Source organism: Bos indicus x Bos taurus, chromosome 13 (assembly GCF_003369695.1).
Source record: "Bos indicus x Bos taurus breed Angus x Brahman F1 hybrid chromosome 13, Bos_hybrid_MaternalHap_v2.0, whole genome shotgun sequence".
In the NCBI taxonomy this organism is placed as follows: Eukaryota; Metazoa; Chordata; class Mammalia; order Artiodactyla; family Bovidae; genus Bos; species Bos indicus x Bos taurus.
In genome coordinates, this window is record NC_040088.1 from 41,323,798 (window position 1) to 41,344,284 (window position 20,487).

Consider the following 20,487-nt stretch of genomic DNA (forward strand, 5'->3'; position numbering starts at 1 on the left):
ACAATACATGGTCTAACAGGTGGTCCCATTTAGGAGCTCTGCCCCGTTGTTGATCCTCAAGGTTAGTTTCTCATTCAGATGCCTCTCTCAGAATCTTTGTTTCCTAACAGAAGCCCTCGTGGTGGGTTTGGCCAGCCTTGGGGAGGGTCCCATAGTCCCTTGCTGGTAGAGGGAAGTGGGCAGTTCCTAGGCATCAGCTGGGTCTGACTGATGTGCCAGCTGGCCCTGTGCCTATGTCCTCCTGCCTGCCTTGGTGCCTGTGGACAAATCACCTTTCACCTTAAGCGACAGGAACACCATCAAGTTAAGGGGACAGGCACTCTTTTGGTCTCAAAAGATGTCCCTGCTGTGGCAAGGCACGAGACATGCAGGTTAGTTTCAATTGTAACTCACACTCAAATTGGTCACTTTAGGTGACTGCCTTCGGTAAAACCACATTTCTGTGAAGGTCATCTTTAAGAAAGGTCTTCCCTTACCAACTGGCCAAATTTATTTGCAAAGTCTGTACAACAAATTTTGGGTAAAAGCAGAGGCAGGGGAGATCTGGAGTTTGGGCTGACTGTGTCTTCCACACGAAGGCTAGAAGGTGCAAAATGGCCCCCTTGGGTAGCATGTCCAGAGGGTCTGGGGCTGACACTGACTTGGCAACACAGCACCCAGATGGGGAGAAACGGGAGATGTCCCCAAATCCCTGAGATGCACCTTCAGCAAAGTTTAGGGAGCAGCTCTCCCCTCCCCTCCGCTCCCCAGAAGCAGACAAAGTGACCGTAGACAAGGAGGCTCTGTGGAGCAGACTTACCATGGCCGTGACGAGGCCAGGCCTGTGCACTGGGCCAGGCCGGGCCGGGCACATCTCAGAACGAGTGCAGCAGACAGAGTTGTCGAGACTCTCCACAGACCAGAAAATGCAAATACTGGTTTCAGTCAGGAATCTGATTTCTACAGAACGTGAATTGTAATCATGAAAATGAACTTAGCCTTACAAAACTATTTTTACAAAACAAACATTTATTAACACATAAAACTTTTGTAGAATCTCTAAAACAAATTCAAGACAAAAATTAATTCCAGTAGGTAACAAAATAATCTATTATTCCTTCTCGTTAAGATGACTTTATCCCATAAAACAGTTTATCAGCACGCAGATTCATTCTGTTGAGAGAAAACGTGTGTGAAAATAACTTCTCTTCTGTAAATACAAGAGGGTGTTGCTGTCACAGCAGGAGACAGACGTGGGACTCAGTACCCCAGGAGCAGGCGTGTGGCCTGTGTCAGCCGCCGGAGCACTGTCAGCGTCTCACGGGGAAGAAAGCACCTAGGGTCTTCCTGTGGCGTTTCATGCGCCTGTGTCTCCATCTTAGACTTAAACATAAAGTACCTTTCTCTTACAAAATGAGTGTTTTCACAGAAAGTTTAATAAATTAAAATGTAAGAAAAAGAGCGACTAGTGAGAGGAACTCTTTGCTTTTGATCTGGGTCACCTGTGAGTCAAAGCACTGTGCACCCAGTGAACCGCCCTTGCCAGCAGGTCAGGAACCAGGCTGGGGCGGGATGCAAATGCCACTTGAGCAAGAGTGGCCAGCGTGAGACAGGCACATTTAAGACAAGGCTGGCCATTCCGTGGTCCACTGTTAAGGCTAATCAGAGAGGAAGGAGCGCGCCCAATCTGCTCATGCTCCCAGGGGAACGTGTGTCAGTGACTTGCCTGTGTTAGGCTCCTCACACAGTAATGAAAAACACTGGGTTTCTGAAAAATCACAGAAATGAAGTAAAAGTCTAGCAAAACTACCAATACTCTTGTGTTCTTAGATTTGCCACAACCACTGCATTGCTGCTTATGGATAAAAGAACTACACTATGTTTCAAGTGTTCTCAGCCCCTGGCTTTTTTCACACCTCCTTGCAAAAACTACTCCACTGTTTTCTGCTAGTCTTTGGTAGGACAGCTTTTACCTAATTGGGTTTTTAGGAAGGAAACCTGATGGCCACATTTCACTTCAAGTCATTTTAATGACCAGCTTCCTAGTTGCATGTGTGCTACGAGCAGCTACCTGACAAGTGTTCGGTTTGGGGCCTACAAGCAGGGGTGGGGGCCAAGTGCTGTCATTCATCTCTTCAGCCCAGAGTATCTCTGATGGGCTTCAGTTTGACAGGAAAGAAACGGCTGAAATAAATACGTGGTCCCAGTTTTCTTTCATCTTGTTAGAAAAATAGCTTTAAAGTGTCAGAAACAAACCTACACAAAGCCTAAGGCAGCAAGCTGGTGCACAGCTCCAAGAGCAGGGTTGGTGCTCTGCTCCATGATTAAGCTGAGCAGTAACCGTGGCCTTGCGAGCATCAGGGTTGCCGGGCATCAGGGCGCTGCCACCAGAGGTCAGTGAGGCGACGCTAACTGCCTTGTTTGCTGATGAAGTGTGGCTGAGGTCATGCGGATCAGGATTTCTAAGGGAAAGCTTGAGAAATGACTTGATAGCGACGTGCAGGTAGCAGTTCAGGAAACTGTGGAAGCCATCCCTGCCCGCTTCTTTGCCTGCAGTTCTTGGCCCCTGACGAAAGCTCACATCCAGCCCTCCCGTGCTCAAGTGCAGGCTGGAACCCTCCAGGCAGGTGACCCCGCTCCAGTCCACGTGGGTCAGAGAGCGGAGCTATGTGGGCCTGGCTCTGTCTGTGGTGTCAGCTCGCTAAGCTCACTGATGGCAGTGGCCAGCAGCGTGTCCTGGGACCCCACAGGGCCGTCGGACTTGCAGGCTGGGTCTGCGGGGCTGTCCTCATGCATGGCAGGCATGCTGCCCTGGACGGTGGCCAGGTTGTGAAAATGGCCATTTTCTGCAAAAGATAGCAATTTATCGGAAAGTTTGGACGGCGCGTACTCGTCGTCAGGCTGCTCAGTCTTGTGGCCGTCGCCGTTCTTCGGAGAGCCGTCCACGATGACCAGGAAGGACTTCCACGGAGTCGTCTTGTCATGGATCTGTGGAGCAAGTACACAACAGCGGTCACCCACATGTCCCTGTCCAGGGTCTGCAGACCCCCGGTTCACAGCCACTTGTCATTGGGCCCGACAGCCTTCTCCACCCATCAGACCCCTGTCTTCACCGTGGTCCCCGTCAGAACGGACTCGGCCAGCACCAGGCCCCCATCCCGGATGGAGAGCCCCAGGGCAGGAGGACGGGCACTCTGCCATCCAGGGCCACACAGCTGGAAGCAGCACCCCCAGGGCCAGCCTGGCTTACCGAAGTGTGCCGCCGCAACGTGGACTTATCGGTGAACGCCCGCCCGCATGCGTTGCACATGAACGGCTTCTCTCCTGTGTGGATCCGGTGGTGGCGCTGGAGGGCATTGAGCTGCGTGAACTGCTTGCCGCACTGGTCACAGCAGTATGGCCGCTCCCCTGAGGGGAAGGGATGGAAAGAGGGGGATAGGAGGGGAAGGGGTTGCCTATTGCTCTGTGGCCACACGGTAGCACCCCCCCAACATCCCCCCCCCCGAGCCATAGCAAGGCTGCAGGAGCACACGTGCCCCCCCCGCCCCCCCCCACGCAGGCCACAAGGGGCCCTGGGGGCCGTGGCCTCACCCACAGCTGGTGCAATGGCTGTGGGCAGCTCACCTACTTTCTAGTCACACCTGACCATGCACACGTGTGGTGTCCCAAAAGGACATGCACACCGTCACCCCTAGTTCTAATCTGAAGGTTTGAAAAAGTTCACATGTCCACATCTGTGTACACATGTTCAGACCGTTCCAGTTCGTCAGAGAAACTAGAAACTCAGGAAATGCTATTAAGACATACAATGTAAAGTTAAATTCCAAATAATTTTTCAATAAAACCTTCAGGATGTTTTCTTGCACAGTGACCTCCCATCTCTGGCGACACTCCAGCCATACCTGTGTGGACTTTGATATGCTGGTAAAGTGAATTCCGCTGAGCAAAAGTCCTGAAACAAACTTCACATTTAAAGGGTTTGGACCCAGTATGGATCCTATTGTGATGTTTTAAATACTCCTTGGAAGCAAAACTCTTGCCACACGTTTCACACATGAAAGGCCTCTCACCTACACAGAGAGAGGAGACAGGGAGTTAGATGTGACACAGGCGGGAGGACCGGGTCCACCCTCCCAAGTGCCCCAACAGGCTGCGGGCTACCTTCTCTTGTGAAAACTACCCAGAAACATCTACTCAGGTACAGCACTTGCTACCCACTCAAAGTTGGTGGAACTGCCCCCTGAAATCCCCAGAAAGATTCCAGTAGATTATGATGAAAGAGCATGTCCAGCCAGCTCACATTTTGGAAATGCAGTCATTCCCAAACAAGAACAGCCTGCTGGAAAAGTTGGACTTTTCCACAGGGCTGTGGTGGGTCTCTAGCAGAAGCCCTTCTGGAAGGGAGCGGAGTCTGTGGTGAACACACGTGGCTGTCCTGGAGCAGCGACCGCTCAGCTGGGCAGGTGAGGACCAGGAGGGCGTCCACCCTCCATGCTGTGCAGTCTGCGCCCTAGACTTCTCTGTTAGGTTTGCCCTGATTTCTCAAATGCCAAAACTGGCTTCAATAAAATCTGAACATATTAGCAAGTCCATCAAATGACCAGTTCTAACTGAATGCTTCAGTGTGACCTGACCTCCCCTCCTCCACTCTCATCAGACACCACTTCTGCTTTTTCAGTCTAGAGTTCACATCATTAAGTGGCTCACCTGCCTCACCATCTGAACTTGAGGCTCACAGGACAGTGCAGAGAAGTAAACCTTTTAAATGCAGGCAGGAAAGAACTGGGCTTGTGTGATAAGCACAGTACCCAACAGCTGGACTCCCCGGGGCTCTGACCCCAGGAGCACTGCACAGAATCAGAATGGTGAGCTTAAACGTTCTCCCTAGCCCAGTGAAATTATACCATAAAACTTCTGAGAACCCCATAATTCCACCACTTCAACACCTCGTAACTCCTAAGTCTGCAGGTTTTCAGTAAAGCTGGGATTCACTGTATGCTTCATTGCGCATCTCTCAAGCTGACAACCAAGCACAGGCATTTTTCATAATATTTAGAGACCTTAGGCCCAAACGCTTGGTCCTGGGTGGGACGGGGTGGATTTACCCGATTATTGAATCACTTTCTTGGGGCTGGACAGTCCATTTGTTCCTGATTCTGTGTTATTAGAAACAGCAAGAATGGAGATAACAGCATATGGCTTTCCCCACATTCTGAGCAGTTTCTTTGAGAAAGATTCCTGGAAAGGGAACATGGGGCTGAAACACCAGGGTACCTCTGGATGCCTAGGACACAGGACCAGCAGTACACAAAGGTCATGGCCATGGAGGCAGTGGGCATATTTTATTCATTTACTTGTGCTCACTTACTAGATGAGGAAGCAAGTCCGGGCTTTAACCTGAACCCCAGGCAGACAGCAACATCTAAACTAATAAACTGCAGTTTCCCTCTACAGCCAGGAAATATATTCAATCACAACAGCATATTTACCTGTGTGACACCTTTTATGATAAATCAGCATGTGGTTCTGAGTGAATCTTGCACCACATTCATCACAGACAAAAGGTTTTTCCCCCGTGTGAATTCTGAAAGCATAACAGAATAATTCAGATTGTGTTCCAAAGCTCACTCCATCACCAAGCTCCTCCCTCACCTGCAGAAACCCTTTGCTCCACGAGCCCGAATGTGAAGGACTGAAAGGTAGTGAGGCCCAGGACTCTCAGCCCCAAGTCAGTCTCTGCCTGAGGCAAGACCGCCAAGTCCCGCTGGACACACAGCCCCCCAAATATGCCGTGTGGTTAGTGCTGCCCCACATGCAGGCAGAGGCTGCACCTCCACAGATTAAAACACTCAATAGCACTGCATGGTATTTATAAAACTGCCTCATTAAGAACAGTCACCTAGACTGACAAAGAACCACGTGGTCAAAACCTTTACTGTCCTTTTCCAGTTCAGTGTAACAGTCTAGAAAGAACTGTTAACACGTGAAGCCAGCTGGTCCCCAGGGCGCACACGTCAGCCCTGCATGTCAGGGCAAGGACGGAGTGACCATCACCACGTTTCCTGAGCCGGGCTGGGGCAGGGAAAGGACAATGAACACCCACCTACCACCCCCAGACTGGCCCAGGGTGAGGGCAGATCTCGGGGAGAGTGGAAAACTGCTTTGTCTGAATTTCTAGTATAAGTACTGAGCATCAGAAGGGAATTTGTTTAAAAACTGAATGTCACCTCCCTGTACTTCAGAATCAATACACGTTATTCCTATCTGTCCTAACCCTGGAGCTTATCAGACTGACAGGTGGCAGGCACTCTCCAAGCCCAGAGAAGTGTCCCTCTGCTGAAGTCTCCAGGGAGACCGCACCACCCGGCTGGTCTCAGGCCGGGGTCCCAAAGTAAGGGGGTCTGGGGTCTCTGGCCCGACTCAGCAGGGGTGATGGGGGTCTGTAAGGGGTGGAGAGAGGCCCCTGAGCCTGAACGGGAGGCTGGGGTCCCCATCAGCCCAGGCCCCACCCAGAAAGCGCCATCCCCGCATCTGTCTCCAGGGAGAACCCAGACAATGGAAGCACCCCCCGACTTCGAGAAGGAGCAACCGAACAGTGACCCCTCCGGGGAGAGGGGACCACGCCAGCCGCCCACGCCTCCACGCCCACCCCAGGCCTACCTCAGGTGGGTCTTGAGGGCTGAGGGCTGCGAGAAGGTGGCCGGGCACTCGGAGCAGCCGTAGGGCTTGTGGCCGGTGTGCGTGCGCTCGTGCAGCCGCAGCGCCGTCTTGGAGCTCAGGCCCTTGCCGCACTGCTGGCACTGGTGCCGCTCTCCGCCGCCCTCGTGCACCTGCACCACGTGCCGCTTCACGTCCTTCTTCCTCTTGAACTTCTTGCCGCACAGCTCGCACGGGAAGTGGCGCTCGCTGCTGTGCACGTGCCGCTGGTGGCCCTTCAGGTTGCAGCGGTTGGCAAAGGTCTGGCCGCAGGTGTCGCAGCGGTGCACCACCTCGGTGGCCACGCCGTGGTGGAGCCGCACGTGCTTCAGGAAGCTCTTCTCGTACAGGAAGGCCTTCTCGCAGCGCGTGCACTGGAAGTTGCTCCTCCGCCGACCCGGGCCCTCCTCTCCCTCCTCCTCCTCCTCGTCCCCCTCCTCACCTCGTCCCACTTTGGGCGGCGCGGCCTCTACCCCTGCCCCAGCCCCGCTGTCCTCCTCGTCCTTCGTGACTGCTTCTTTCTCGTTTTCCAGGGCTTCTGGGCTGGGCTCCCGGGGGCCCCCGCAGCCCCCCATGTCCTGCTCAACACTCTTCTGCTGCTCCCGGAGTCGGCGCGTGTACTTCTTTTTAGGGATTTCCACGAACACCTTCCTCCCGGCCAGCCGCCCACTAGCCCTTCTGAGCTTGGGGTAGGGGGGCTTAGCCACCTCTTTCCTCTTGTCTGGCTTCTCCCTGGACTTCCTCGGGGGCAGATCTGGCAATAGGCCATTGCCGATTCTCTCTGCTGGGGGATCCAAAGAACTGGCAACCCCATTGGCCAGAGGGCCATCAGGGGCCATCCCTGCCCAGGCCTCAGGGGCGAGAGCAGCCGTAACCTGGGCGCCGCTGCTCCCTTCTGCCTCCTGAGACTCTGAGAAATTCTGCAACTCCAAAAGTACCGACTCTAACATCTGCTTCTTCAGCTGAAAACAAGTTTCGGATAAGTCCAAACACTTCAGCTTTTCTGCCATTTCCAGCATGCGCTGTACCCGGTCTTCCTCAACCTGTACCTTGGCCGTGTAGACAAACTCAAGAAAGGAAGCGAAGTCGGCTACCTGCACTTCGTCTAAGTAGACGTTAGTCCTGGCACCATCCACAGTCTTCTCGTTAAGGAACACTTCCTTAAAAAACTTGCTGGTGGCTGCCAGCACTGCCTTGTGGGCCATGAATTCCTCCCGGACGCCCTGGTATTCCACGCTGACGGTCACGTCACACAGGTGACCCAGCAGGCGGAGCTGGTGCATCTCATGCAGGAGGTTGATTGGGGAGGACTTGGATTCCAGCAGGACCGCACCACTCTCCATGTTGCTTCTTCCCAGAAACACCTTTGAACACAAACCAAGAATTATTTATGCACAGCAACCTCCGAAGCAGAAGGAATAAGAACTGTGAGGATTATATATCAGTTCTTTAGAGGGTATAAACTGATTAACGACCTAAAAAACCTAACTTTTCTCCCGTACACTTTCAAGTCACACATCACATCTTAGCATTTTTTTCTGAAGTCCCAATGTACCTCCAGAGACATTTGTATGAAAAATGACTAAGGCTGTCCTAAAGTTATTATTAATGAAATATGTTAAAGCAACAATTTGCTTCTCGAGGTGATTCTGTTATTTGCCTGCAGACCCAGACCCCCTAAACAGAATTTAAAGCAACAATAAATTAGGTGTGCTGCTTTGATCAGGAGGAGGAAATGGCAACTCACTCCAGTATTCTCGCCTGGGAAATCCCATGGACTGGGGAGCCTGGCCGGCTAGAGTCCCCGGGGTTGCAAAAGAGTCGGACACACGACTTAGCGACCAAAACACAAACACTTTGATCTGGAAACCAGATAAAATACATGGCCACCACCGTTAGGAGAGCAAACCCTGTCTGACTTTGTAAACAACCGACTGAAGAAAATATCTACTTTCTACGAAGAAAATTTCCTGGAAAGTAGCGGACGATCCACGGCATTTCCACCCCCGGACGCCCGTCCTACTGCACTGGAGCGATCGGGGGCACAGCGCTGGGGTCCAGCTGCGCTACCTGGAGCAGGGCCCTCAGCTCCTCCGGCCACAGCGGCTCCTGGGCTGGAGGCTGGCCAGGCCGCCGTGGGGGTGGCAGCCACGCCGGCCGCCCGGCGACCCCGGGGCAGGCTTCGCGGGGTTGGAGGGGCCCTGACACGGTCACGGAGCGGCCGGGCCTGACTTGGGCCTCCCGCAGAGCACACCGCCTTCCAGTCGGGCCCGTCCTCCCAGACCCGGCCTCCGTCCCCCCGGTGCGGTCGGGTCCCTAGGTCGGCCTCACCGGTCCCGGTCCAGCCCCTCAGCGCCCTCCGGACGCAGGGGCCGTGGCCTCCTTTCCCCTAGCCCGCCGCCCGCTGAACCGACCCCGACTCCTCGGCGGCTTCCCAGCCCGCGGGTGGCCACTGAGCGCGAGGCGGGGGCCAGGCCTGCCGCCCACCGCCCCGCTGGCCGCGTACCCGCCACCCCGCCGCCGCCGCCGCCGCAGACACGCTTCCGAGGACTAGGCCTGGGGACGGACAGACGGACAGACAGGCGGCCGGACGGACGGGGGGCGGGGCGCGGGGGGAGGGGGCGTCGGCGAGGGCGACACCGATTGGCCGTGTCGGGCCCGGCCCCGCCTCCAGCTGGTAGAGGGGCGGGCCTGCGCAAGCACTGGAGGCAGCGGAAGCCGTTCGGAAAAGTTACGTGATCCGACGCACGCTGCCGCCGCACGCCCCGCAGGCTGCGCAGAATTGCGTCACCCGCCGCGAAGTAGGATCTGCGCCTGCGCAGAACACTGTGCCGGCGGCTCTGAGCTTCTCGCGACGCGGTAGCGGGGAGGGGTCAGGGCCGGGAAAGTCACGTGACCCGTGGGGGAGACCCGCGCCTCACGCACAGGTCTCTCCCCCGGGGCCCCAGCCGGATGGGCGGGACGGTAGGAGGGCGGGGCACCCGATGGGGCGGAGCGTCTGGTGGGCGGGGTCATAGGGGCGGGGCGGTGGGAGGAGCCAGGAGGGGCGTGGTGCAGGAAGAGGGCGTGGCGGTGGGAGGAGCCAGGAGGGCGTGGCACCTGGAGGGGGCGGGGCGCCGCCACGTGCCGCAGGAATCTGTAGGTCTAGCCGGGCAGCACCTAGCGGAGTCGGGGCTGGGGTCGCTGTGGGCGCGCGGGCCGCAGGCGAGGCGCGCGGGCGGCCGTGAGGTGAGCCGGAGCCGCCTGTGCTCTGAAAGCCGCGAGCTTCGCGCTCGGGCCACCGCTCCCCGGGGTGTGCGCGCCTTCGGCTGTCCGCAGGCGATCCCGGAGCCTGGGCAGTCCCCCGCAACCCCGCCCCATTCTGGAGGCTTCACGTCGCCGCTCCGAACCTCCCTTTGTCTTCATTTGTCCCAGAGGCCCGGCATATCCTGGGCCGACCTCTCATCCTGTGTCTTCTGGTTCAGTTTGCATAGTGTAGACAACGTCCAGAAACGAGGCAGATCCTCTGCACGGTCCTCGTCCAGAACAAGCCCTCTCTTACTGTCTCTGTACCAGTCTGGAAAACATCTGCCTGAAGCGGCTGGGACGTAGTGTGGACCCGGGTAGCAGGGCCCGGATGCCAGGGTCCAGGCAACGGCGCCTTAGGCAGCAGCTTCTTTTCCATGTTGTCAGGGCAGGAGGAATGGAAGCCATTGAAAATAACTATTTACCATCCTTTAGTTTCCATGTTTAGGACTATAAGCGCTCAAGTCCATCCCAGAGTGGGAGGCCTCGCCCTGAGGATCGCAGTGTCACTAGTGGAAGAAGCCCAGGACCAGAGAGCCTGGAGGCCGTGTGGCAGAAGACTGAGCTCAGCTTGCCATGGCCCAACTCTTCCTCCACACAGGGCACATGTCACACGCCCTCCCTGCCACCTGGCACTGTGCCCACCTGCCCTCCCTGGGTGCAGTCAGGGCAGAAGCCCGTGACCTTGGGGAAATGGGTCAGCCGCTATTCACAGTGAAGCCCAAACAAGATAAGCAGTTCCACCATCTGTTCCGCCCTACTTTCTAGCTTCTGATTTGTAGCTACTGCACAATCTCTGTTTTCTGCTGCAGCTAAAAAAACATGATGACTCTGCCGGTTTCCTGCCCTCCTTACACACTCGTGGGCTCTTCCTCCCTCCAGGTGCACTAGGAAGTGTATCCCACAGTGCTCCTTCTCAGGAGGATTTCCAGAAGTCATCCCAGTTTCTGGAGGTTGGCCTCAGGCCCAGGTGCATGCCCTGAGAGTTTAGTCTCTCTCCAGACTGGAATCTCCTTCCCTCCCTCACCAGGGAGGGCCTGACTTCCTCCTGCAAACAGATCTCCTCCCAGCAACTTCACCCAAACTGGTCTCAAGTCTTAGGATAATAACAGAGCGTGCTTCATGGTTACAGAAGGTGGGCCGCTACTACACCATTCCCCCATTACTGATGTTAGTCACTGCTCACAAAACTCTGAGGGGGTAGTATTATTGCCCCCATTATATGAACGAGGAGACTGAGGCAGAGGGAGGTTGGCCAACTTACCCAAGATCACACAGGGAGAACAAGACAGCTAGGATTGAACCTCCATAACTCAGCTCTGTGCTGGCCACACGCCTCTGCCGCTACACAACAGAGCTGTCTCTTGTCAGATCAGGTAAACGTCAAATGGGAACTAGGGAGGGTATGATTAAGTATCAATAGCATCCTAGATGTTCCATGTCTGTTTTGTGTGAATCCAAAAGTGAATACTGAGAAGTGTGGTTTCTAAGGTGCTGGGGGGACATGGGGGGGGGGGGTGCTGCCCATTAAAGTCCAGCAATCCAGCCCTACTGCCTGGGCACATGGCTACCATCTCTCACCTCTGCACTCTCCTGGTATCGGTCTGCCAGTGACTGCTATGAACACTGGTGTACAAGAATCTGAGTCCATGCTTTCATTTCTTTGGGGTATGTATCTAGAAGTAGAATTGTTAGACCATATGGTAATTCTGTGTTTAACTTTTTGAGGAACCCCCAACTTGTTTTCCATGACAACCACACCATTTTCCATTCCCACCAGCAGTGCCTGGGGTCCAAGTTCACATGCTCACTGATGGATGGAAACAACTTTAAGCAAGGGATTTTTACACATACAGTGTCTTCAGCATGATGTTCTGTTTATCAAAACTCTCAATAGTTTCAAAAAATAGTCCTCAGTCTTCAAGATGTGTGCCCAAATAAAATGTTTCCAAGAAAAGTGTATATGCTAATGATAGAAGATAGGAAACATACGAACAAATAGCACCTTATTTGTGGAAAGAGTTCAGATTCCATTAAGCCATGTATGTTTTAAAAATACATATATCCTCTTATCATGAGCACCACATTTGGATAAATTTAATCTGGCCACACAATTTAATCTGCTTCAACACAAGATGTCAAAATAGACCCACCATTCTTTATAGGACAATTGCATATAAAATGTAACACCACTGCAATCTTACTTTGTCACTAACAAAGAGCCTAAGTGTTTAAAAGAGCACATTAAGTATTTAGAATTGTTAAAAGTCCAAGTAGACATAGAACCAGGATATGTGGAAAAAGCAGCCAAAATTCTGTGTTCTACCTAAGTTGGTTAGTGTTCAGTGCTGAAAGGACTTCTTTATTCAGGGTCATAATAGTTTTAATGATTAAAGTGAAGAAACTGGATGTGATTATTATAAGTTTTATATTCAGTTCCCTTTAGAAATGCTACCTGATCAGGTTCCAAGGTAGAAATTACAGCAGGCTATTCAAAGAAGCTTTAGAAAATGAAGAAACACCAACAGCCTAATACAAAACAAAGAATACAAATGGACAACTCACATACATGTACGAATGGCAGAGACATCACTATAAAAAGCAATGATAATGAATAGGACAAACTGACCCGAAGTTAAACATAACCTGTGATGCAGGAGAAGTTGCATGGGAAATGCAATCTCAGGGGAATAGATATTTATCTCCATGTAACGCCCTGTAGTCATCCTGAGGAAATGGAGTGAACAGCTTTCAGGTAATTATGTTAGTGAAAATTTGGAAACAACCTACTTGCCCAGAAGGAGACAACTGAATATACCCATGCACTGGTTTATTATGCAGTCATTAAAACAACGTTTTAAAAAGTGTTAAATGGAACTCGTGGTAATCATTCCACAATGTATATGTTTATCAAATCATCATGTACACTTTAAAGACAATTTGTCAATTATACTTAAAGCTGGAAAAATGTTTGAGGAAATCTTCACTATACTGTAATGAATAAAGAAGGTATGCTGTTGTACCCAGGAAATGATCTGATTTAAAAGCGAATCTTTGGAACCAGACCGTAAGCAACTCCCCACATCAAATTCTAAACTGCCCAGGGAGGGTAGCCGGAGCTGCCCGCCCCGTCCACAGGAGGCCGCCCTCTCCGGAGGCCGCCCCCTCCGCCCACCGAGCGCTGACGAGAGGCGGGGCTGGAGCCTCGGTTTCCGATGGGTCCCCGGACGTCGCCGGTGATGCTATTGGCCTCCCTGCGTGCGCCGGGATGCGCGGCTTAGTGGCCTTTGAGTGGGCGGAGGCGGGTCGGGCGTCTGTGCCTGGGGCCGGTGGCCTCGCGGTTTGGGTTCAGGGTGGGGACCCGGCCCTCTGTCCCACCCTCGGGGCGGCGGGGCCGGGCAGGGGTTTTCTAGCGCGGTCCGGCTGTACGGTTCACTGCGAGATCCGGTTCAAGTGGGCCAGGCCAAGCCGTATTGGGTCAGCTGGGGCTATATCAATGAGATCAGACACGTCTTCACCTGCCTTAAATTTGGGCAGCGTTTCCAGACTTTAACTTCTCACAGGGCCAGGTGGTGATCTTTAATAAAACACCCTCCCGCCCCTTTTTTTCTTTTCCCCCGCGAACCCAGGATGTTTCAAAGCGTTATCTACTTGGATACTTCACTGGTAGGGTCAGGCTCAGGTGGGGACGCTCTGGGGTGGGAAGCCACTCTTCGAGGTGTTCACAGCAACTTGAATGCCCCTATTTCTGGCTGTGAAAACAGCCTTGATTATTAAATGAGATTTTAATTTAAAAAACATGATGCGCACACTGTATGAAAATCTACGAGGACATTCGGCATCAAGTGCCTTGTCTCCGTGTTAAAACTCTAGAACCCAGTCCCTAAGGACAGGCGTACTTAACATTTTTGCCAATCCTCCCAGCGGTCCGTGCATATAGGGCAAGCCTATATGGAATTTTTTTTTTTTTTTAAACACAAAGCAAGTTTCCTCATTTTGTAAAACGGGGCTTAAAATGGTGCAAAGTATCTTGAGCTGTTTTGGGGATGTTGTTCTTGCTGCCTGTAACAACTGTTGTTAATATTCTACCAAGTATTTGAACTTCAGAGACTCTCAAAGATTTTTCATATTTGTATCACAGACAGGTCTGCGTCTTCAAGCCGCCTTCAGAGGGGCTGTGAACCCCTGCTACTCTGAAGTGCAGGCCTGCATGCTAGCTGCACTAGCGAAGACCCACAGAGCAAGTGATGTCTGACCTAGCTCTCAGTGGACTCTCAGTGGTCAGACAGCAGCTGATGCCCTTCAGTGGGGCACCCTGATGACATGTGGCACTCACTTGTAGATGAGACAGTCCTGCATTCACCTAAAGCCCCTCAAAGCCTCGAGGATTAGAAGGCTCTGTGTCTGGACTCTTCCTCAGCCAAGCTGGTGTACCTCTAGCCCCCTGAACCAACCTCTGTCATCACTGAGTTTCTCAGTCATGAGCTTTTGGAGGGAAGCATTCTGTAAGAGGAGTTGGCTATCTCTGAACCTGGATCTTTTTTCTCTTGGGGCACTGGAGTGGGTTTTCTGAGGCCTCAGCACTGCTTAGTTCGTGTGTGCTAAGTCGCTTCAGTCGTGTCTGACTCTTTGCGACCCTACAGGTTGTAGCCCTCCAGGCTCCTCTTTCATGGGATTCTCCAGGCAAGAATACTGGAATGGGTTGTCATGCTCTCCTCCGGGGAATCTTCCCAACCCAGGAATCAAACCACCTTTCCTACATCTACTGCATTGGCAGGTGGGTTCTTTACCACTAGCGCCACCCGGGGAGCCCAAGACTGCTTAGATCTGGCCTTAGAAAACAGACCTCCTGCAGTGGGGGGTTCTTGCTCCCCTAGTAACTCTGAGCCCTGAGGACCCTGTCCACTCTCTGCCTGGCTTCTCCCAGAGGCCCAGTGATCCGGCATCTGAGCCACCCCCCCACCACCCCCCACCCCACCAGCCCCACAACACACACCGGGCTCTGTGTTCAGGCCTGCATGCCAGCCTGGGACACTGACCAGGGCTTGCCCTGAAGTACAGGCTGCCGCTGCCCCCCACCCTCTGTGCAACAGCCACCGTCCAGCCTCCTGCCCTGTCCCTCTGTCCTGCCAGCTCCCAGTCCAGTCCCCAAGGTCAGGCCCCTTTTCCTCTATCAGAGGGGAGTGAGATCCTTATACCCACCTTGCCTAGCCATCCCCAGTGGACGCCATAGCCCAGGGCTAGAGGTCCCTACCATCTGTGCAGCCTACACAAGTCCCCCATTCCTAATCCTAACCCACACCCCCCAGCCCGACCTTTGATCACAGATTTACCTGGGGAAACTGTGTGTCCACAAGAGCTCATCTATTAATCAAAGGATGATGGCAACAGCTCATTTTTTCTTTACTTTGGCGAAATGGGGAGAGTTGGTCCTCAGGGTCAGTAAAACCAGCATCTAATTCTGATGCCCTCCGGCCCCACCTCAGTACTCCCTCCTCTTAAAAGCAGGTCTCCTCTTTGTAAGGGAGTAGTCAACAGAGCTCCCTGTTTACAAGCAGTTATTAGCTAACTCCAGGTATCTTACCTGTTTTCATCCATGTAACTCCCAGCACAGGTGCAAAGTCCCAGTGCGGGTCCAACCACCTAGTCAGGGGGTTCTCTAAAATGTTTTAATAGACAGCTAGGGGGCTTTTGTAAAATGCCGAAAACGCTCAGGCCCACCCTCTGAGATTCAGGAGTTCGACCAGGATGTGTGCCTGCTGATTTTCGAAGAGTCCCAAGGGTGTCCTCTGTGTGTGCGGCTGAGTCCGGCTCTGGTACACCTGTGCACACACCTGTGCCTGGGGCAGGTGCTCAGCCCTGGATCTCGTCTCTGCAGTGCCTTCTGCTGGCCTTGCAGCTTTAACCCTCTTTCTCCTGGGCCCCTCTCCCCAGTATCGCCCAAACACATCCAGCAAGGAGAAAAGAAGCAACATTTTATTCATCAGAATTTCCAGAACCAGAGTCTCTCCTGGGCAAATAGAAAAATAGAGAATTTTACTACTTCAAAAAGGCAGCTGTGACAAACCAGTATATGCCCAGACAGGGGCCCCTCAGAGTTGAGCGAGCCCAGGGTTCAGGCTGGGGGTGTCCCGCCACCCCACTAGCAGGCCCAGTCCTGGAACCGGAAGCAGTCGCTGGCGATCTTCCACACTGTGTTGCTGGGTGAGGCCTGGGCCGTCAGGATGAAGTTCTGGTTGAAGTCCCGCTGTTTGTTGCCCTCAAACTTCACTGTCCCACAGATCACCACAAGGACTGTGGTCTGGCTCGGGGTGGCTTCATCATGGACAGGCTGGCAGTCTACCACGTTGATCTGGAACTCGCTGGAAGGCAGCATCTCAAAAAACTCACTCAGGGACTCTTGCCCGGAGACGGCGTTGCCGTTCCACACCAGGGTGGCTGTGCCCATGTACAGGCGGGACAGCAGCCGCCGCCGCTTGTCCATGGTGCTATAGTACACGTTCACAAACTCCTCAGCTGCGCGGCACGCCTGGTCCACATAGGTCTTGAAGTCCACGGAAGCCATCACTGGCCCCGCCAAGGGAGGCCGTGGCCCAGGTGCCTCCTGTACCCAAGGCGGCTGGAAGGTGGAAGAGACCCTGTGTGAATGCTGATGACCGTCATGGCCCACAAAGGACCAGTCCTCCCACTGAGGCAAAATTCTGGGCGCCCCCTGCTGCTGACGCCTGGTCCGGCTGGGCTCCAGTTTGCTCATTTGAGACAGGAACATCCCTACCCGTGCATGACTATGACTGCAGTGCAGGATAAAAGGAAGCAGGGGACACCACACACTCAGTTAAAAAGCCTGAGACCCACACGGTCAGCAATGACAGCTATTACTATGAATTTTAACAACCTTATTTTATAAGCTGCAGTATTTTATAACAACGGACTGTGGGAGGCTGCTTTTTCCTGGAAGCATGGAACTGCTGGTGACTGTCTGGTGCAGACACCACATCTGGAGAAGGGAATAGTGGCCTAACGAAGGCTGATCCGTCTATCATGAGCTCACCTACTGGGCCTGGGAGGGTGAAGAGAAGGCAGGCTTCCTAAGAGGGCAAAAGAACAAATGTCGAGAGAACAGGACAGCACCAATAATGGTGGCCACAGATCTCACTATGGGCTCTACTTAAGGAGCAAGGCTGGAGCTGACTGGAATGAGTGAGGACTCAAGAGCTCCAGGGAGCACAGGGGAGTCCTGTGAGCCAAGAAAGGACAGGCCAGACAGAAGAAATTCTATGGGGTGAGGAGGTGGTGACAGCAAGGAAGAATTTTAGCTGTAGCCAAAATGAAACATTTCCTTAAAAAAAAAAAAAAAGTCCAAAAGTATAAGGAAAAATTATTTGCTTTTTTTTTTTTTCAGGGTATACAATAACTACTGTAGTTCTATTCTTTTTTGCCTGATTAAAATATTTCACTACACAAAAATCCAACAGAAGACAACATTACTAAAATATTGGATGCATTTAGATTTACAAACTTAAATACTGAGTATTTTTTTTCATTTCAACGTTGTGCATGCATGCTCAGCAGTGTTCCTTTGACTCTTTGCGACCCCATGGACTGTAGCCCGCCAGGCTCCTCTGTCCATGGGATTCTCCAGGCAAGAATATTGGAGTGGGTTGCCATCTCCTTCTCTAGGGGATAGTCCAGATGGAACCCGCCTCTCTTATTTCCTGTACTGCAGGCGGATTCTTTACGGGGATGAGCCATGGGGAGAGTCTAACTTAAAAAAAAAAAAAAAAAATCAGCTTTTGAAAGAGATAAAAGATCCCACGCAAGGTTAGGAGGGAGTCAGGGAGAGGAAGGTGGAGGAGGTCAGAGCCTCCAGGAGAGAACTGGCCAGGGGGAGGGGGGGTAGGCGGGGAGAGCTCCGGCCTTGAAGAGAGCGCTGAAGGCCAAGCTCCGACGCGGGTCCTGCCACACCCTCGGGGCGGGGGTGGGGTGGGGGTGGGGCCTCAAGTCCCGCCGCGCAAACACTCGCTCCAAACTCTACTTCCCAACGCTTTATATACACCCAGTCCTTCAATAGTCACCGCGAACTGATGAGGCGTTACGGTAACAACTTCGCAACGAGGAAAGAAAACCCAGGTGTGGACGAGGTCGAGGGTGGACACGCCCCTGATCTGTCCTCTACTAGAATACGCTGCCTGCCGGGACGGCGAGGTTGTCTCACCGGCTCCTGCCTCTCTGGGTCCAGTCTGGGGACGCAGGGTTCCAGGATGGCCAGTTTGTAACCTCCCCCTCCGGGCCCGTCGCCCTCGCTGGACACCACCCCCCGCACCCAGCCGAGCCCCCATCAGCTGGCGTCCACGCCGATCACCGGCATCTTGGGCCTCCGCAGCTCAACCAGCTGCCCGCCCGAGGGTCCTTAGGGAGCGGTCGTTTCTGCGGGACTGCGACCGCCCCATACTCGCGGCGAGACCAGGCGGCATCCTCGCCACGCGGGGGCCACTGACGGGGGGGGGGGGGCACCTCCTACGTACGCGAGGGTCATCTACCAGACCGGGGAGCGCAGATCTGCGCAGGGGCACCTACCTGCGCGAGAGTGACCGCCCTGCTCAGTGCGGGAGATGACCGGGTCAGCGGGGGGCTCAGTTGGGCGGGCAGGTGCAGGGGAAGCACCGCAAGGGTCGGCGTGGGCGGCTCAGTTCACGCGGCTACGCGGAGCCCCCCGTGACCGTAGGCCGGGCCAGCCGAGGCTCCGCGGTCCTCGGCCGCCTGCCCAAGGGGGCCCGGGAAGAGCCGCCTCCGTCGCACCGCTACCTCCGAGGACCTGCCGGGTCCAGCCAGCGCCTCTGCGGGTTCCCGCGCGCGGCCAGCGAGCAACGCGCAGACTCGAGCGCCCGGCCCCTTCCCGCCCCGTGACGGACAGCCGTTTCAGCCAGTGGGGCGGCCAACCGTAAGGCTAGCCCCGCCTAAGTGTGGCAGGGGGTAGGGCAGCTTCCGTGAGAGGCATGTTCCCAGAAGACCGCGCGCTCGAGTCTTCATTGGTCTATAGACGCCGGCCCGAGGTTAGGTGAGGTCTCTGATTGGACGAAGTCTCGCAGGTCCCCGGCTCTGGAGGCGCTTTGGTGCCGTCTCGCGGCTGCGCGGAAGCCTCCAGGCAAGGGTTAACTGATGCTGCCGCCTGTTCTGGGTGTGTTCACCTTGGCAATGCCAGGGCGGTTCTTTGCCTGCTTTCCTAAGGGAACGCTTGCTCTCAGAGTTCAGGACCAGTTTAGAAAATGATGGGCTCTTCAATATAGGCTACCGCCCCCCGCCCCCCATGAAAAATGTGGTTTATAAACAAATAAGTTGTAGGTTGAGTAGAACGTTTGAATTGAACTAGCGTCTTTGGAACCGTATGCACAAGACAATGTCTTTGCAAAGCCCGATCCAGTGAAATTGGAATTTAATCTACAAAACTCCGAATCCCAGCATCACTAGCATGAAAACGAGAGTTGACCTCGTGCATGCCCACTGGGTTGGATTGTCGCTTTTAAGTTTCCGTATGTTTCCCATGTAAACCCGTTTCATTCTCATAACTTCAGGGAGACATCATTATTCCCGATTTTATAGACTAGGAGGTCGAGAGACAGAAATTAAGTAACAGTCTGGAGTCACAGAGCCTCTTCAATCCTAGAAACACTGGTCGGGAGGATATTTAACCAGCACTAGGTTCTGATGAAAACAAGAGTTTAACCCTGAGAGGCAGCCCAGCCAGCAACAGGAAGATGGGAGGTCGGGAACTTTCAGATTAGTCTCTACCATCTAAAGTGTGCCTGATCCACAGCAAGGGATCGGCAAATACTGTTTGAATGAGCAGACAGGGTTCAAATCATTGCTTCACAACATTCTAATAGGCTTGCAAGCAAGCCTATTTTATACTTTCCAGTGCTCCTTGAGTTTAGAAAGTTAGACACACTGCTGGCTCTAAGGCAGCAATTCTGGGGTGGTGGGCTGCCTAATTAGGGCCGCTGAACCTAGAGAAGGAGTTTGCCAGGGGATTTTGGAAAAGATGCTATTTCTCTTTTTCCTTCTGGGCATGTGATGTGTGGTGGTGCTGCTCCAGCCATCTTGCTATGCTGAGGCGGGCACCTTGTGCCATGAGGCAGACAGGAACGAGGGGGAGAAAGCAGACTTTGATGACTGTTGGGAACCAAATCAACCCTGAAGCTTAGACTTTCTAGTTTCAAGAGTTAGTAAATTCCCCTTATTATCAGTACTACTAAAAATTGGGCATAAACAAACAGTGTTAGTTGTTCAGTCGTGTCTTACTCTTTGCAACCCCATGTACTGTAGCCCACCAGGTTCCTCTGTCCATGGAATTCTTCAGGCAAGAATACTGGAGTGGGTAGCCATTCCCTTCTCCAGGCAATTTTCCCAATCCAGGGATCGAATCTGGGTCTCCTGCATTGCAGGTGAATTCTTTAGCAACTAAGCTATCAGAGAAGCCTATAAACAAACCTACTTGTAGGTTAATTAGTGTGGCTTCCTGCACTAGCA

At 53.4% G+C, this 20,487-nt stretch overlaps 2 protein-coding genes across 6 annotated transcripts; both read right to left on the minus strand.

Moving 5' to 3' along the window:
* Nucleotides 1-988: 988 nt before the first annotated feature.
* On the minus strand, nt 989-9,282 carry GZF1 (GDNF inducible zinc finger protein 1). Of its 5 annotated transcripts, none has more exons than XM_027559561.1 (6): nt 9,182-9,282; nt 6,640-8,039; nt 5,469-5,563; nt 3,882-4,049; nt 3,230-3,387; nt 989-2,967 (listed from the first exon to the last, which is right to left on the minus strand). In XM_027559561.1, exons 2-6 carry the CDS (start codon nt 8,016-8,018, stop codon nt 2,632-2,634), a joined length of 2,136 nt encoding a protein of 711 aa, XP_027415362.1. In that variant the 5' UTR covers nt 8,019-8,039; nt 9,182-9,282; the 3' UTR covers nt 989-2,631. The 5 variants fall into 5 exon arrangements, with proteins under 5 accessions (XP_027415362.1, XP_027415364.1, XP_027415361.1 ...); XM_027559563.1 differs by lacking the exon at nt 9,182-9,282 and adding an exon at nt 9,090-9,152; XM_027559560.1 differs by lacking the exon at nt 9,182-9,282 and adding an exon at nt 8,746-9,083.
* A 6,633-nt stretch (nt 9,283-15,915) lies between these two features.
* NXT1 (nuclear transport factor 2 like export factor 1) lies at nt 15,916-18,834 on the minus strand. Its single transcript, XM_027559568.1, has 2 exons — nt 18,538-18,834; nt 15,916-16,579 (listed from the first exon to the last, which is right to left on the minus strand). The coding sequence occupies exon 2, from the start codon at nt 16,523-16,525 to the stop codon at nt 16,103-16,105; it is 423 nt and encodes a 140-aa protein (XP_027415369.1). The 5' UTR covers nt 16,526-16,579; nt 18,538-18,834; the 3' UTR covers nt 15,916-16,102.
* Between the last annotated feature and the right edge of the window lie 1,653 nt (nt 18,835-20,487).